At 39.8% G+C, this 18,108-nt stretch overlaps 1 protein-coding gene across 1 annotated transcript in view; it reads right to left on the bottom strand.

The window, feature by feature from the left end:
• CTHRC1 (collagen triple helix repeat containing 1) overlaps nucleotides 1-9,449 on the bottom strand; it is a 22,255-nt gene extending 12,806 nt beyond the window's left edge. The window contains exons 1-3 of the mRNA XM_008578048.1: nucleotides 9,142-9,449; nucleotides 4,878-5,099; nucleotides 2,818-3,034 (exon numbers count right to left, since the gene is read on the bottom strand). Coding sequence (XP_008576270.1) covers nucleotides 2,818-3,034; nucleotides 4,878-5,099; nucleotides 9,142-9,300 — 598 coding nt within the window. The 5' untranslated portion in view covers nucleotides 9,301-9,449. The remainder of the gene's footprint in view (nucleotides 1-2,817; nucleotides 3,035-4,877; nucleotides 5,100-9,141) is intronic.
• Between the last annotated feature and the right edge of the window lie 8,659 nt (nucleotides 9,450-18,108).

Below are 18,108 nucleotides of genomic sequence, written 5' to 3'. Positions count from 1 at the left end.
TACAATAGCCAAGAGTTGGAACCAGCCCAAATGTCCATCATCAGATGAGTGGATATGGAAAATGTGGTATATCTACACAATGGAATACTGTAATTCAGCTATAAAAAAGAATGAAATACTGCCATTTGCAACAACATGGATGGATCTTGAGAGAATTATATTAAGTGAAACGAGTCAGGCACAGAAAAAGAAATACCACATGTTCTCATTTATTGGTGGGAGCTAAAAATAAATAAATTCATGCACGCACACACACACAAAACCAGGGCAGAGGAGAAGATATAACAACTACAATTCCTTGAAGTTGATATGAGAAGCAAAGAGAAAGGACATTGTTGTATGGGAGGGAGGAGAGGGAGGAGGGAGAGAGGTTTCGGTAATGGGCCACAATAATCAACCACATTGTATATCGACAAAATAAAAATTTAAAAAAACAAAAAACAAACAACAAAAAATTATATTACAAAGCTATTGTAACCAAAACAACATGGTACTGGCATAAAAACAGACATTCAGATCAATGGAAAAGAATAGAAAACCCAGGAATCAACCCACATACTTACAGTTAACTTATCTTTGACAAAGGCAACAAAAACATACATTGGGGAAAAGACTACCTCTTCGACAAATGGTGCTGGGAAAATTGGAAATCCATATGCAGAAGAATGAAACTGTACATGTACCTCTCATCATATACCAAAATCAACTCAAAATGGATTAAGGGCTTACATATAAGATCTGAAACCATAAAATTACTAAGAGAAAACATAGGAGAAATACTCCAAGAAGTAGGACTGGGCAAAAACTTTCTGAATAAGACCACAAAAGCACAAGCAACCAAAGAAAAAATAAGCAAATGAGATTATATCAAACTAAAAAACTTCTGAACAGCAAGGGAATCAACAGAGCAGAAAGACAACCCACAGAATGGGAGACAATATTTGCAAATTCTACATCTGACAAGAGATTAACATCCAGAATATATAAGGTACTCAAACAACTATACAATAAAAAAATAATCCAATCAAAAAATGGGCAAAGGAGATGAATAGACATTTTTCAAAGGAAGACAAATAAATAGCCAACAGGTAGATGAAAAAATGCTCAGCATCACTAGTCATCAGGGAAATGCAAATCAAAACCACATTGAGATTTCATCTTACCCCAATTACACTGGCCATTATTAAAAAGACTGAGAATAACATATGTTGGCAAGGATGTGAAGAAAGGGGAACTCTTCTGCACTGTTGGTGGGACTGTAAATTAGCACAGCCATTATGGGAAATAGTATGGAGGTTTCTCCAACAACTATAGACAGGACTACTATATGACCCAGCAATTCTACTACTGGGTATATACCCAAAGGAATGGAAATCATTATGTTGAAAGAATACCTGCACTCCCACATTCATCACAGCTCTATATACAATAGCCAAAGCATGTAACCAACCTAAATGTCCATTGACGGATGACTGGATAAGGAAAATGTGGTATATATACACAATGGAATACTACTCAGCCATAAAAAAGAATGCATGAAATTCTGCCATTTGCAGCAACATGGATGAATCTGAAGAAAATTATCTTAAGTGAAATAAGCCAGACACAGAAAGAGAACTACCACATGTTCTCACCCATAACTGGGTGCTAAGAAAGAAAGAAGGAGGAGGGCGGGGAGAGAGAAAAGAAAGAAAAGACCACAATAGTATGTTGAACTTTCAGGAGGAGAGAACAAACCTAAGGCCACTAGAGATGAGAGGGAGGGAGGGAGAGGGGTTGGGGAGTGATAGGTCAGGTGGAAGGCATGGGGAAAGAGTACCATTTACAACGATGAATACGCTAATAGTAATAAATCAATAAGAAATCAGGGAAATGAAACTAGCAACATGTACATTTTCTGATTCTCCTGGCATGTGCTGTCAAAGTGTGCCACCTGCTCCCGCCACCCCCACCCCCCCAAGCAACTCAAGAAACCAAAATGTTCAGCAGCCAGGTACTGACAGCAGTGCCTCTGGGTAAGGAGATTAATAGGTGGCTTTTTTTTTTTTTTTTGCCCTTCTACATTTTGGTACTTTCTAAACTTTCTTTAATGTACCTTAAAATAGAACAAACAAACCAATATATATTTTTTCCAAACAGCTCAAGTGACTACCAGTTTAACTGAATGTCTTTTCTCTTACATTAGATAGAAACAGACACTGCAGAAACAACATAGAAACATTCCCTTTTACAAACCCAGCAGATAGTATCTATCTACCCTTTTAAAGGACAAGGCAGAGAAGTCAGACAGTGTCTTTATCAACCTAAGCTAGTGGTTCTCAACTTTGGCTGAACATTAGAATAACCAGGAGATATTTTGAAATTCCCACTGCATAGTCTGTACCCAGACTCATTAAATCAGACTCCCTGAAGGGGTGGTGCTCAGGCATAGATATTTTTAAAAGTTCCCAGATGAGCCCAGTGTGTAGCCTGGATGAGAACCACTGCTCTATGGCATTAATGGCTGTTTTGCCATTTCATCTGATTTTCAACTCTGGGGCACATCAGAATCACTGAGGGATCTTTTAAAAATACAGATGCTGGGGTCTTACCCATAGAGATCTGAGTCAGTTGGTCAGAGATGGGACCCAGACATCCATATATTTTTTGAAAGATCCACGGGTAATTGGGAAATGCAGCCCAGGGTGGAGAATTATGCAGTGAAGACTTACTTTTCAGTCCCTTTAGAGCAAGCTAATGACCCAACATGATAGCAGGACTCAAAACTAATCTTAGTTAGATCTGAAGCACATTCTGCAATGTCACTATTTTACATACCAGAGGAAGTGCGATGAATATTAATTGTTGAATTCAGTTCAGGGCTTCCTTGGTCCAGATAAATTATGGCTTCTATGGGAAGAGGTCCTGAACATTCAGCTCCATTGAATGTGAAATACCAACGCTGACAGCATGCGTTTCTGCATTTTAGCCGAAGCGAACCACTAAACAAAACTCTTAGAGCACTGTTTGAACGCATCTTTGTAAATGTACACTCCTGTCACAGCACAGAAATAGGGTTTAATTAACATTTTCCATTTTAATTTTAAAAAGGCTTTGAAAATGTATTGTGAATTTTACTTAACTATCTATCCCTTTCCCCAAACTGTATTTAAAAAGCTTAACTTTTACAGAGGGTGAGAGATTCTCTCTGCACAATAGGGAAGAGTATTTGATATAGGAATGCTAAGAAAATCAAACTATGATTTTTTTAGAATTATTTGCCCCATTTAGGGTATCTTTCAGTTTTATCAAAAACAGCTAGTCTTCAGTACTTTTGACCAAACTAATCTATATAGTTCCTTTTTTTTTTTTTTTTTGCCATTCAAAAAATATTCGCTAAGCTCCAACTATAGTACAGATACGGCAGTTAACAAAACAGATTCCCTGCCCTCCTGAATTTACATTATAGACTAGTGGTGTCCATACATATTCACTCTTGACCTGTTTCTTTTTGAGCAATAGCTAGTATGAGGGGGTGAAGCATGGGTGGGGTTTTTAGTCTTTACCTATATGACACAATGATAAAGCCCACTTTTTTTTTTTTTCTAATATGGTCTTTGCAAAATTTGTCTGTCTGTTGGCTCATGGTCCTATTATCTTTTATTTGCAGAAGGTCCCATACTACCCATCCTGACCACTGCTAAAAGGCACTTTAAAACATATTAATAATTAAGAATCCATAAGGATAGCTTTTAGAAAGAACCAGCAACTTTTGATGAACAGCTATTAGTAAGCAACCAGTCTATTAATGTCAGATGTTTAAAAAAGTAGGCAACATTTTAACAAAATGCTTTCTAAGAAATCATATATGAACATAGAAAACTGCACAGTCACCAAAACGATGAAAGCTATGTGGAAATTCTATCACACAAAAATCAAATCAAGACAGTCTCAAACTCTTTTATAGATAATAAAGCAGAAAGAGCCGAGCTGAGGAACAGGGATAATGCACAGATTGCATCTTAAAATCTTAGAATTTTATGAAAATAAAATCTCGTCTATTTGCCTGATGGTATTGGTAGTTAAAATCGTGAAGTAATATGTTGTGGATAGGGAACCATGTACAGAGCTGGCCAACGAGAGGACAGAGGCTCACAAATAGCACTAACTTCTTCAACTCCATTCCATCCTAGTGGACTTGCCAATTACTTTTGAAGCAAACGCTAATCATAAAGACTGAATCGTTAATCAAAATACATTATCAGGTAAGCTATTTTGAATAAATCCTCCCTCCTATTAGAACTATTCAAATAGTTATTCTAAATATTTTAGAATAACTTAAAATGATCACTTTAGTACATCCCATCTGGTCCATTTCACTTCTCTTAGGCTTAACAATTTTAAGCTGGGCTCGCTACCTGGAATAAGGAAAAATACCAGTGGCCTTTCTGCTTCCAGATAATTCCTGTCTTAGCAATTTCCTGGAAATTTCTTCCCACCTTTATGTGTGAAGCCAGGCCAGAATTTCTTAGACAGAATTTCTTAAATTTAAATCCACTTTAGGGCAAGATTGGAAAGTTGCTTACTGTCCAACATGGACACCTATGCTCTCCTTTTTTGTTTGCATTTAAAAAAAAAAGAGTAAGTTATTTTAGATATTATGGTTTAAACAAGATGATTTATCTTATTGATATCTTTATGAAATTAACTCAAATGTTGCCAATTTTTTTCATTAATTTTAAGTTGAAAGCACATGCTACCTATTCCTTATAGTTTTTTTTAAGTGTTTTGGCTGAAAAATAAATAAATAAAAATAAAATCTTACCTGAAAATTAACATTCAAATATAGAAACCCTTAAATTTTGCTTCAACTTTAAAATAATTCAGATTTTACTTGCCGCGATTTTTCCAAGATCTATGCCATAATTCAGTGAACTCCATGAACACTGCTTGTAGTTAGGTGTCCAGGACTCCTCAAAGCTTTCCCGCAAGCATTCCCCTTTTTCTCCTTTGAATCCATCTCGACCTGGGATTCCAGGGGTACCAGGAATGCCATTGGCCCCAGGGCTCCCATCTCGACCAGGCACTCCTGCTGGCCCTTGTAAGCACATTCCATTATACTACAATGAGAAAGGAAAGGGAAAATTAACTGTCAACAGTTAAGAGTCGAAGACTGAATATGATTAAAATTGCATTTATGTTGAGCCCTTGGAGTCAAGAATCCCTTTTTTACCACTTGTCATGTTCTCTTGATGAGTTACTATAGAAAATTCATTTTAAAATTATTTCTAAAATATTGTGATTTCTTACATATTTTTTATTGCACAAACACACACACACACACACACACACACACACACACACGCAAATCAAACAGGACAAAATGTTTTCATTTGCCTGCTCCTTTCTACTGCTCATTAAGCATACATAAGAGTACTTCAAAAAATTTGTGGAAAAATAGAATTAAAATATAATACAAATCTTTCCATGAACTTTTCGAACTACCCTCATATAATTTTAAATGGCTGTGTTCCAAGGTGGATATAATTTGATTATTCTTTTTTTTTTAACCCTCTATCTTGTAAAGGAGCTTGGATTTCATAATTATACTTTTACAATTTTTTGCAAATATAGCACTATTTTTGGATATTTAATTTCTATTTTTCTATCATTATTATAATGAATATATTTATTAATATAGCTTTTATCTTCTTTGGAATTACTTCCCCAAGATAAATTCCTAGGGCCATAATTGTAAAATAAAATCTTAACGGTCAATAATTATCTTGTATTGGCGATATCTCTAAATTGGAGATACACATTCCCTGCTTCTGCTCCCTGTTTTTATGGGGGGAAGTGGCACTAGGTTAACACTCTGGCCTCCAACCTCATCACACCACCCAAGGAGAAAGCATGAGTGAGTCAGTTGCAGGTGACCATTGGTCCTTGATAGGAAGGCAATAAACTATGAAACCATCTGTAAGTGCTAGGATTCTCTGTTTGCTTTTTTGTTTCGGGGGAGCATGTCTTGGAGAGTTTAAATGCATAGATTATAGAGCCAGTTTCTTTGGATTTTAAACCTGACTCCACCCCTTATTAGCTATGTGAGATAGGGCAAGTTACTCAACATTTCAGTGCCTGTTTCCTTAGTTGTTTGGGAATAATAGAGATTCTTAATGAGTAGGGTTTTATGAGATTTAAGTGAATAGTATACAAAATGTGCTTAGAACAATGTCGGAACACAGTAAACACGGCATAGGTCAGCCATTACTGTTGTTATGATTTCCCCAAGACCAGTGGGACGCAGCAACTGTGGGTAAGTGTGTCCTCTTCCTTGGGTGGACCTTACAGGGTCTAGACCTGGGGAAGAGAGCATTAGCAAACCTGTTGGCTAGTACACATAAGCCACACATAACAATGCTGCCTGATCAGTGGCAGAGGTTATATTTTGAACTCCACCTGTTCAGTTCCTGTGTCAACCCCTGAATTGGTTCGGGTGGGAATAGGGTTACCATTTATTAGACCCTCCAAACCCCAATACACCCCCACTTAAATTTTTACTGTAACATTTCCCCTATTTGTGTAAATTGTCCAATACTATCATTCTGCATAAATATACTGTCTGGTGAGAACAAAAACAAGATTGCTTGTAATAACTTCAAAGCTTATTTCTCAACTTCACTATCTGAGATTGGACATGATCATACTGTAAAATCCAATAATAACACTGTTTAGGAAGAATCCTATATGTAACTAATATTTGCCAATCAACTTGCTTCTCACATCACCAGTTGGATCTTTGTTTTGACAAATGACTTTTTATGACTTTGACATTGCCATTTTCCTGTAAAAAAAAAAAGACACTATTATGTATTTACTATGAGAGAAATAGTAAGAGAAGTCTTTAAAAATTGCAAAAGTATTTGAAGGCATGCCAAAGTACAAAATGTTTTAAAATAGTGTGGTATATTTTAGATTTAATTTTTATTTCAGTAACTTCATTCACTTTCACTAGCAGATAATATGCAATGTATGGACATACATTTCAAGTGGGGAAGGAGAAACAATAAAACTTCTTTTTTATTTGATTTTTTTTTCACTATTATTCCCCTCTGGACAAGATGCTACACAGGCTATTTTATTTTCCTATATATCAGTGGTTCTCAACTAGAGATAATTTCGTCCCCTGGGAGACACTTGGCAATGTCTGGAGACATTTTTGGTTGTCATATCCTGGGAGGCTAGAGGCCAGGATGCTGCTAAACTTGCTTCAATGCACAGGACAGTCCCCCAAAAGAAGAATTATCTGGCCCAAGATGTCAATAGTGCCATGGTTGAGAATTTTTATTCACCTTTTCATCTAAAAACTGCATTTCAAAGACCACATAAATTTATTGGATTCGCTTCCACAGTTATTACACCTGTCTTCTTCTATTTTAAAATGTTAACCCAACACATCATGCTTAGTACCAGGTAGGGATTCAATAAGTGTCTGTGGAATGAACAAAATTGTGAATGGAAGCTCAAGCTCTTCTGCACCTCGTTTCTTTCACTGGCCACCAGGGGGCAGAGCTTGGTGGAAGCTTGAAAGGAATGCTTTGAAAGATCCTATACAAAGAAGTTGCTTTATAGAATCTGTTGAAACCTTCTTAATAACTATGTGAACTTTTTCTGTCCGCAAAACCAAATCCAATCTACAGGATGCACCTGAGTCTGGCGGCACAATAAGCTTTTCCAAGTCAGGCTAGAGTTGTGGGAAACCGCAGGTACTGTAAATCCTTGGAGGGGAAAAAATTGTTAAGCTTTATGGGGAAAAGGGTTATTTTTACATATCATAACTACAAATTCATAAAATGCAAACTTCACATGAATCACATTCATTTGGTACAGTTTTAACAGTTTAGACACTTAAAATAGAACTCTAACCCCGAACACATAGTCTGCTTTTGCGGAGCAAAACTACACAGCATATCACCAAAAGTGCTGTGTGAAATGGCCGGGATTTTTTTTTAAGTGCTTTTGAATCCAGCTAGCTGCCAGGAAGTTTGGTTTACTAGCTGTTTAGAATGGAAGCTTAACAAAATTTGAAACTTTTTTTAAATCAAAAAATGCCCCCTGTCTTACGTCTTGCAATGCCTATAAACCATATTTGTCTGCAAATGAGACTAGAGTAAGGATTAAAGCTTATGGTGTGCACAGGGCTATGGTAGCCGTGAAAGGCCTGCTCTTGCAACAGGGCAGGGAACCTCTCTGCCCTCCACTGGGTTTGTTTACTTTTAGAGGGAAAGAATTTTAAGCAAACAGACCTTCCCACAGATTAGCCCCTCAGAAAGCATTTGGGGTATTTATTTGCTCTCCTGGAAACTGTCTTCTCTGCCTTAGCTTGACTGCAATGTTCCTTCCTGGTGGACACAGTCTGAAGACCCAGGGTGCCTGTAAGAACTGACTGCCCATCTGCTCTAAACAGAACAAAATGGGTCCTTGGAGGGTTCGTGCCGGGCCCCTTCATTTACCCTTCCGGACTTAAACCCTCTGAACCATCCCTGGCCCCAGCTGTGGTCGTCCAAAAAAGTAAATTGCAACCCATACTCCCCAGGAAGATGACCCAACGTGACTCATAGTCTTCAAGTTACACAGAGTTGGACGGATGCTCTGTGAGGGTGGTTATTCTCTCTCGCGGGCAGACGTGGCCACCGGCCCCAGCAAAGGACACGTCCTGGCACGGCCCTGGCCCAGTCCCTGGGGATCAGCGAGTCCAGGGTCTTTCCCAGGCCCATACTCTGACTACTCAAGCTCCTCATTCTACTCCCATTGTCACCCTAACCCCCTCCACCCATCCTAAGGGGTCCCCTTGAGGCCAGAAATTATTGGGTGACTTCCCGTACTTCCAGGCGTCCCACCCGACCTACGTCGCATCGCCTCTCCACAATGACCCTCTCATTTTGGTTTCCCCTCTGAGTCCCAAGACTCCACTGCACACATATCCCAGGTCCCCTCTTACACGTAGACACAAAGCGGGACACCCAGGCGCACGGAAAACACATGATAGCCAGCAGCACAGACATACACCCTCCGACAGCTGGACCGACGCCCTCCCCGTGCGGCTCGCGGCTCTGTCCTCCCCACCAGCGCAGCAGCCCCGGCCCGGCCCCCCGGACTCACCAGGTCCACCACCTCCCTCTGCCGGAGCAGCGCCTTTTGCTTCCCCTTGGGGGTCTCGGAGGCGCTCGACGGCGCGGGCAGCTGCAGCAGCAGGAGCAGCAGGAGCAGCAGGAGGCCGAGGAGCCGCTGCGGGGAGGCGGCGGGGCCCCCGGGGCGCATGGCGCTGCGGTTGCGGGGCTGGCGCAGGAGGCGGAGGCGGAGGCGGAGGAGGGGGCCGGGGAGCCGGGACGTGGTCAGCGTCTGGCCGCACCGAGCTCCGGGGCCGCCGCCGGCTGCGTCAATGCGCCTTCCACCCGCGCGCCTCTTCCTCCCTCTTTCCCTCCCGCCCTCCTCAACACCCGGAGTTTCCAGCCCGTAATAGGCCGGAGCCCCCACCCCAAGCCCGACTTGGGGCGGGCCGAGAGCCGGGCCCGCCCCCTCCTGCCGCGCCGCACCCCCCGCCCGGACCCTCGCGGGGCGCTACAGACCCCGAGGAGAACCCGCCAGCAAGGTCCGGGAGGGGTGGCTGTAGCCAGGAGCCCCAAGGAGAGGCTTCCAGGAGGGGAGTGGAGATAACGCCGCCTAAATGAACATTTTAGAGGCGCGTGTCTTGACCTGGATCCAGCAACCGCTGTCAAGAGTCGTCAGTCCCTGGCATGGGTCTGCAAGCCCTTTTGGGAGGTGACACTTTGGGGAGCGGGAGGTGGGAGAAAGGAACCATAGACATCATAAGGTTCTCCAAGAGTCCCAATACCCAAATGATTAATAATCGCTGTTTTAATAATCTCCTAAACTCCGGGTCCATGCAATGCCTTGCATATATACTCTGTCCTCTTGGCAGTCCTGGGGGGCTAGATACCTCCTCTGCTCGCCCCATTCAAGGGGGCGGGGGGCACTGAGGTTCAGGAAAGTTAATCAGCATTCAGTGGTACAAGTTTGACTACTCACTCTAGACCTGTGATTTATATTATTTTTTTCTAACCCCCTCTGTTCTCCTTTCATTTGTCCTCCTTTGTTCATTTTGGAAGAAAGCATTCTCAGGTACCCAGGCTACCCACCAGTTAGGGGCAGGTTGGAGCAGGAGTTCCTTATACCCCACTGGCTGTAATCAGGCGGAACAGAAGTCTTGCCACACCTGACACAGATGTTGCTAACGCGTGGCAATGCTGCTGAAATCAAATTCAACTCAGCTGGGTTCTCTTTAGAGAAACAGCCTGGTTCCCTGTAGTTACAGTGAACCTAGCTGATGGATATTAAAAAGAAGGAACAGCCTAGTAGGGAAGCACTTCAGGGCAGTTCTAGGAATACTCACTCCTGGGCTAGTGCCTAAGTACAGGTAATTTCATTCCTGATTGTCAGAAGAAGCAAAATCCAAAGGAGTTCCAAAGCCAGAACTGGCTACATAATTTGCTCAGCCTGCTGCAAAATGAAAATGCAGGGCCTTTTGTTAAAAAGTTATTAAGAATTACAAAACGGCATCAACAGAGCAATAAACCAAGTGTGGGGCCTTTCTAGTATGTAAAGTATGTTGGGTGATAAATTCTATGGAAAACAGAAGATGGTAAGAAGGACTAAAAGTGTCTGGCAGTATAGAGGAAGACAGTTATAATTTTGCATAAGGTGGTCAGGATAGGCCTTGTCAAGGGAGGGGTTAGGGTTCACAAAACTTTCAAGCCTGTTGTACATACAGACTGGGTCACAAACCCCTCACACGCAGGGACATGAGCTAGGTAATAGGAAAAAATCCTGGGAACCGTGGGTAACAAGAATTAATAGGCTTTATTCAGAGCTAGGAGCAGCTGCCCTAGTGGCCTCCTGGAGCATCCCAAGGAGCACCATGTATCAGAGCCATTAGTCCTTTATACTTAGACCCATAACCCAGGACACCTGGGTGCCCATACACAATTACATTAGATAAAAATCAATGAACACCTGAGCGCACATAGATATTTACATCAAATGTTCAGCAAGATTCTGAACATATGAGGGGTCCTGACCATTTTCCAATATTTTCCCTACAGACCTCATGAGTAGGTGATATTTGAGCAAAGGCTTGAAGAGGTGAGGGAGTAGGCTGGGCAGCTCTCTCTGAGAAGACTATTCCAGGCAGAGGGTGTCTCCAGCACAAGGGCACTGAGGCGAGAGGGTTCTCAGGCCTTTTTATCACTCTGCACTGCCTGGAATAATCTTTTTATCAAGGGTCAGTTTTACTCTCTTGCTGTCTCCCCTCATGACAGTCAGATGGCCTCAGACACCTCATTCAGGCACAGAAACATTCAGAAAAATATTAGCAATAGTCTGCTCTCTGTCATTTTTAGGAGCAAGGGACCTTCTCTAAAGTTACCTTACAGATCTTGGGTCATGTCTTTTGCCATGATGGATCACATGTCAGTTTCCAAACTAATTGTTAACCAGGGGAATGACTGTAGTTTGGCTTAGACCAATCATTTGAAGTGGAATAGGTGTTGGAAAATTTACTATTATACGTTGTTTTCAACTTACAACCAATGCTGCATTAAATAGCATTCTATAAAATTCTTTTGTACACATCTTTGACTATTTCCTATGGGTAGATTACTAGAAGTGGAATTACTACATCAAAGAGTATGAGCTTTTTAAGGCTCTTTTTAAAAACATTATTTTTTAATTGACAAAACATTGTATATATCTTGTACAACATGTTGTTTTGAAATATATATACGTTGTAGAATGGCTAAGTCAAGCTAATTAACATATGGACCACCTCACTTTTTTTGTGGTGAAAACACTTAAAAATCTACTCTTAGCAATTTTCAAGAATACGGAACCTTGTTATTAACTGTAGTCACTGTGTTGTACAATAGATATCTTGAACTTATTCCTCCTAATTAAAATTTTGTATCCTTTGACCATCACCTCTCCAACCATACACCCTGTCCAGCCCCTGGTAACCACCATTCTACTCTCTACTTCTATGAGCTCAGCTTTTTTAGATTCCATATGTAAGTGAGATTGCAGTATTTGTCTATTTGTGCCTGGCTTATTTCACATAACATAATAACCTCTAGGTTCATTCATGTTGTTGCAAATGAACACATTTCCTTCTTTTTAAAGGCTGAATAGTAGTCCGTTTTGTATCTATACCACATTTTCTTTATTCTTTCATCTGTTGATGGACACTTGAGTTAATTCCATATCTTGGCTCTTGTGAACAGTGCTGCAATGAACATGTGAGTGCAGATGTCTCTTCAACATACTGATTTCATTTCCTTTGACTGTATACCCAGTAATGGAATTGCTGGATTTTATGGAAGTTCTGTTTTTCATGTTTTGAGGAAACTTCATGTTGTTTTCCATAATAGCTGTACTAATTTATATTCCCACCAACAGTGTTCAGGTTTTCCCTTTTCTCCACGTCCTCTTCACATTTGTTATCTTTAGTCTTTTTGATAATAGTTATTCTGATAGGTGTGAGGAGATATCTTGTGGTTTTCATTTGCATTTCTCTGATGATCAGTGATGTTGATCATTTTCATATACCTGTTGGCCATTTGTATGTCTTCTTTTGTGAAATATGTATTCAGATACTTTGCCAATTTTTTAATTGAGTTATTTACATTCTTACTATTGAGTTGGGTTCCTTATGTAGTTTGCATATTGACCTCTTCTTAGATGTATGGTTTGCAGATATTTTTTTCCATTCCATAGGTTATATCTTCACTGTGTTGATTGTTTCCTTGACTGTGCGGAAGCTTTTTAGTTTGAGGTGATTCCATTTGTCTATTTTTGCTTTTATTGCCTGTGCTTTTGGTGTCACACCCAAAAAATCATTGCCCAGACCAATGTCACGAAGTTTTCCCGCTATGTTTTCTTCCAGTAGTTTTACAATTTCAAGGTGTTACATTTAAGTCTTTAATACATTTTTTCCTTTTTTTGTCTTTTTTCGTGACCGGCAATGGATCGCAACCCTCAGTGTCGCGCCCGGACCGGACCGGCAATGGGATCGCAACCCTCGGTGCTGCGTCCGCACCTCACTCAGCCAGTGAGCGGCCAGTCTGCATGTGGGATCCGAACCCTCGGCGGGAGCGCCACCGCGCTCCCAAGCGGTGCACTGTAGCAGTGCGCCACAGGACCGGCCCAGTCTTTAATACATTTTTAGTTGATTTTAGTATATGGTGTCAGATAAAGGTCTAATTTCACTTTTCTGCATGTCAATATCCAGTTTTCCCAGCACCATTTGCTGAAGAAACTGTCTTTTCCTCACTGTGTATTCTTGATAACTTTGTTGAAAATTAATTGGCCATATGTGGGTGGATTTATTTCTGAGCTCTCTATTCTGTTCCATTGATCTTTTGTAGTTCCATACGAATTTAAGGATTGTTTTTTTCTATCTCTGTGAAAAATGTTATTGGAATTTTGATAAAGATTGCATTGAATGTGTAGATTGCTTTGGGTAGTATGGACGATTTAAGCAATATTAATTCTTCCAATCCATGAACATAGGCTGTCTTTCCATTTATTTGTATCTTCTTCAATTTATTTCATCAGTGTTTTACAGTGTTTGGTGTACAGGTTTTTCAACTCCTTGTTTAAATTTATATCTGAGGTTTTTTTGTTTGTTTAGTTGTTGTAAATGAGATTCTTTTCTTGATTTCTTTTTTGGATAGTTTGTTGTTAACATATAGAAATGCTACTGATTTTTGTATATTTATTTTATATCCTTCAACTTTACTAAATTTGTTTATTAGTTATAATAGTTTTTTGTGGAGTCTTAAGGGTTTTCTGTATTATAAGATCATGTCATCTAAAAACAGAGACAATTTAACTTCTTCCTTTCCAATTTATTTCTCTTATGTAATTGCTCTGGCTAGGACTTTCTTAAGGCTCTTGATACTTAATACTAATTATATTTTATAAAAATTATAACCCTTTATACACCCACTACGTGTGAGGGCTCATATCTCTACACCCTTGTCAATCTTAAATATTACCATGTAAAAAAGCTTTGCCACTTTTTTAATTGACCGTGTTTATTGGCCATTTCCCAGTCTTCTGCATGTTTTTTTGTTCAAGTCTTTTACCTTTTTTTAAAATTGAGATATTACTGTATCTCTTAATTGTCATTAAAATTCTTTAATGATTGATATCTTCAAAACATTTAATTTTTCCTCCTAGGGACATAATATGTCTCCCTGTGTTACCAAATACTCTTTTATCCATCAGTAAAGTTTTATGACTTTTGCAATTTAGTACTTATATATTTCTTATCATGGGTATTTGTATTTTATGGCTATTGCAAGTGGAATCCCTCCTTCCAAATATTATATTAAATTTCTATTACTACTTAACAAATGACACAAACTTAATGGCTTAACACAACACAAATTTATTATCTCTCAAATTTTGTGGGTCAGGAGTCCAGCATGGCTAGCAGAGTCCTCTGCTCGGCACCCTCCAAGGCTGAAGTCAAGGTGTCAGCCAGTCTCATGTGGAAGCCTGACTAAGGAAAGATCCATTTCTAAGCTTCTTTAGGTTGTTGGAAGAACTTATTTTCTTGTGGTTATATGAATGAGGTTCCCATTTTCTTGCTGTCTATTGGCTAAGGACCAGGAGTTGGTCTCAGTTCCTTGCCATGTGGCCTGCTCCATAGGAGCTCTATCTCACATTTCAAATTTCTTACTTAAGGTAGTAGTTGCAGTCCTTTTTGAAGGCACAGATGATTAAGGCATTCCAAGATATTCCCCCTTTTGATTAAGTCAGAGTCAACTGATTAGAGAACTTAATTACATCTGTAAAATCCTTTCTTCAATGCGCTGTAAAACAATCATGGGAGTGACATACATCATATTCATATGTTTATTCACACTCAAGGGAGGGGATTATACAAAGCTTGTGTATAAGGGGGTGGGAATCATGGAATTCTACTATATATATATTTCACTTAGCTATGGCTGGAAGCTTTTGATTTTCATCACTTGCCTTCTAATAACACAAAATATTATCAGGCTTGGTCAAGAAGATTAAGATAGTCAATAAAAATATTCTAACTACACTACTGGCAGGATTCAGACACAGAAATCTTACATTTCCTTTGCAAGAAAGCAAATACAAGCTGTTCTTAACTTTTAAAATGTTACATATTCACATATCTCTCCATCACCCTTTGTGTGATAAGTGTATCTGTTATGTATCAGCTAATGATAAACATTTCAAAGTATATTATGATCACTGCCTACCGGTCAAAAGTTCAGTATCAGCAGCATTTCTATGTTTGTATAGCAGTATTTGTGCAATTATTTAACTATTTTGTATTTTATTTTATTTTAAAAAGGCAAAAAAGAAAACTGATATTAATGATAAGAGCTCATAAACAGTACGGTTGAAATAGAGAAATAAATGGGCTGAAAGTACCTCTTTTGTTAGGATCAATGGGACAGTCACTGGAATTAAGATACAAGGACCTGTGTAGTCAGAGTAACATAAACCATGCTAGGTATCTCAACCAGAGGGGATTTACAGGAAATACAGGAAATTGGTTACTCAGATGTTGGAAAGCCTGGATGTTGAGGTAAACCAGATAGGTACTGAAAGAAGCTGCTTACCACCCTTAGAGCTGGAGAAACAAAAGGGAAAAAGAAGTGTCTGTGGGGAGGTCTTAGAAGCTTGAACTTGGAGTAAGATCCACTCCTACCCCAGTTGGTGCACAGTTGGTTCTTAGACGTCTGGTTGGGGCACCAAGTGCACAGGCTTTGAACTGCCAAGTGGGTGTCCAGTCAAAGCCAGAAACGTAGGCTTGTCCATTGGAAGCTGGAGCCATAAAAGAGATGAAGCCACTGCCAGAAGAGCCATCTGCAGCAGAAGAGGATGAGCAATAAAGGGAGTTGACTTGGATTTTTACCAATACCCTGGCTTCTCCCTTATTCCCACTTGCAAATCTCTGACTGGTCAAGCCCAACAGGAGGCCCCAGAAACAGAGGCCTGGGAAACAGCCTACAGAAGTCAGAGCAGAGCAGGGGAAGCATGAAAAATGGATCTGAGGGCAAATAGCTCTGATCAGTCCTAAGAGGTGAGTACTGAATTCTTCCCTCCACCAGCTAATGTTCACGTGCACACACACAATCAACCCAAAAATCCAACAGTGTGGTGGCTTCATCCACATTCCTAAATACCTAGGTTGCCAGGTTGTTTGAATAGGTATTAAATGGTTGATCTCCTCACCCCCCACATTAGGTATACAGCATCTTCACCAGCTCACGGGTGATTGGAATTTTTATAGTCCTAAATGAATACAAGTCTATGGAAAATTATACCTAAATGATTGGTGAAAGATGACTGTAATTCCCTGGTCTGCAGTTATGGTAAGTACGTTCTACATGCATCTTCTTTTAATTTCTGCATCTTTATACAACTGGAAGCTGGCATCCCTTGCAGTGCTTGAGGGCAAGCGCTGGTCTGGTAGACCAGGAAGAATTACATTTCACTTATTCTGAATCATAGCATGCTGCATGCTTTCAACTTGGGTAGTCTTTCATTTCCTGTCAAATTTTCTTCCTTTTTATTAAATTACCCAAAGCTCTGCACTTTCTTTCCCTCTTCACTATGCCGTGTGTACAGCGGTTTTTAAATCAGCATTCTCTGAACAGACTCTGCATTGTAAGAATTCCTCAGAAAATTGTTCACCGTGGAGATCTATGTTTGGAAATGGTTAAGATTAAGGACATTTCTGGGCAGTTCAGATGAATTTTTGCAGCCTGTGTGTCTCTTTCAAGGTACAAAGAACTGCCTGTTTTGTGATAAAAGAAAGTCAAAGTAAGCAGGATTTTTGGAATTGCATCTCAAAACGTTTAGGTTTTCAAAATACATCCAGTTCTCCAGTCTCCCTCCACAAATCCCCAACCCCATCAGCTAAACCATGGTTTATTTTTTTCTTGCCCTAGCTGCTCCTGACTGTTATAGATGTGATTGCTTCATTGATATAAATTCATGTCATTGTAATGGAAATTGAAATAAGCCAATAATATTAATCTCCTCCCTCATCTTTCAGTTTTTAGCAAATGACAAAGCAAGCTGAATGAGGTTTCATCTCTCTCCAAACTGTCCAATAGAGAATGCTAAAAAGTGACAAAATGGGAATTGACTGATAAGAGGGAGGAAGATCAAGAGGTTTGGATACCACACAAGAAATAGGTAACTGTCCAAAGAAAAAACAAGAGTTAATAGAAAAATTCATCGTCCATTATGGCATAGAAGTTACTGGTTGTATGACTTGCTAACCACTATGTAGAAAATTAAAATCGGGTCTAGGCAAACTCCCTTCCCACGTTTCTTACCATAATTTGAAAATAACCCCTTGGTGATATTATCAGATATTTTGGCAGTATTATCAGAATGGTGAGAAACATCTTCTTACCACTTTTTCCTTCTAACTCTTGGTTAGATTAATGACTCCTTTTTTATAGGCACTTTTGACTCCCTAATTTATTTTTGAATTCCATAGAAAAGATGCTTTGAAACTTATAGATGACCCAAAGCTGGAAGACACAGCTAACACAATGCTCAAGCTGCTTGCACCAAAGCCAGAAAACGATCAGCTGGATAGGTGGAGGGTGGGGAGGGGGAAGGGGGAGTTGGGTGGATATTAGTCACGTGTTAAATGAAAACCACAACATTGTGTGTGTGTGTGTGTATTATTATTATTATTATTATTATTTTTTTGGTGGCTGGCCAGTACAGGGATCTGAACCCTTGACATTGGTTTTTAACTCCATGTTCTAACCAACTGAGTAACCGGCCATCTCCAATACATTGTTATACAGAAGAAAATCACCTGAAACCGAATTAGGAGAAATAATAATAATTCTCACTTATCTCAAGGGTTCAGAGCCCCCTTACTGGCCCCCAAAAATTCTCACTTATCCATTAAACAAATAGAAACGTCTACTGATTCTAACCATATACAAATTTTCTCTTGGATTTTAAATGCACCGGGTTAGATGACAGCACTAGTTG

The sequence above is a fragment of the Galeopterus variegatus genome, unplaced genomic scaffold, assembly GCF_000696425.1.
Source record: "Galeopterus variegatus unplaced genomic scaffold, G_variegatus-3.0.2 Scaffold1624, whole genome shotgun sequence".
Lineage (NCBI taxonomy): Eukaryota > Metazoa > Chordata > Mammalia > Dermoptera > Cynocephalidae > Galeopterus > Galeopterus variegatus.
Note: the sequence above shows the minus strand (reverse complement) of the source record. Positions and strands in the feature narration are given on the sequence as shown.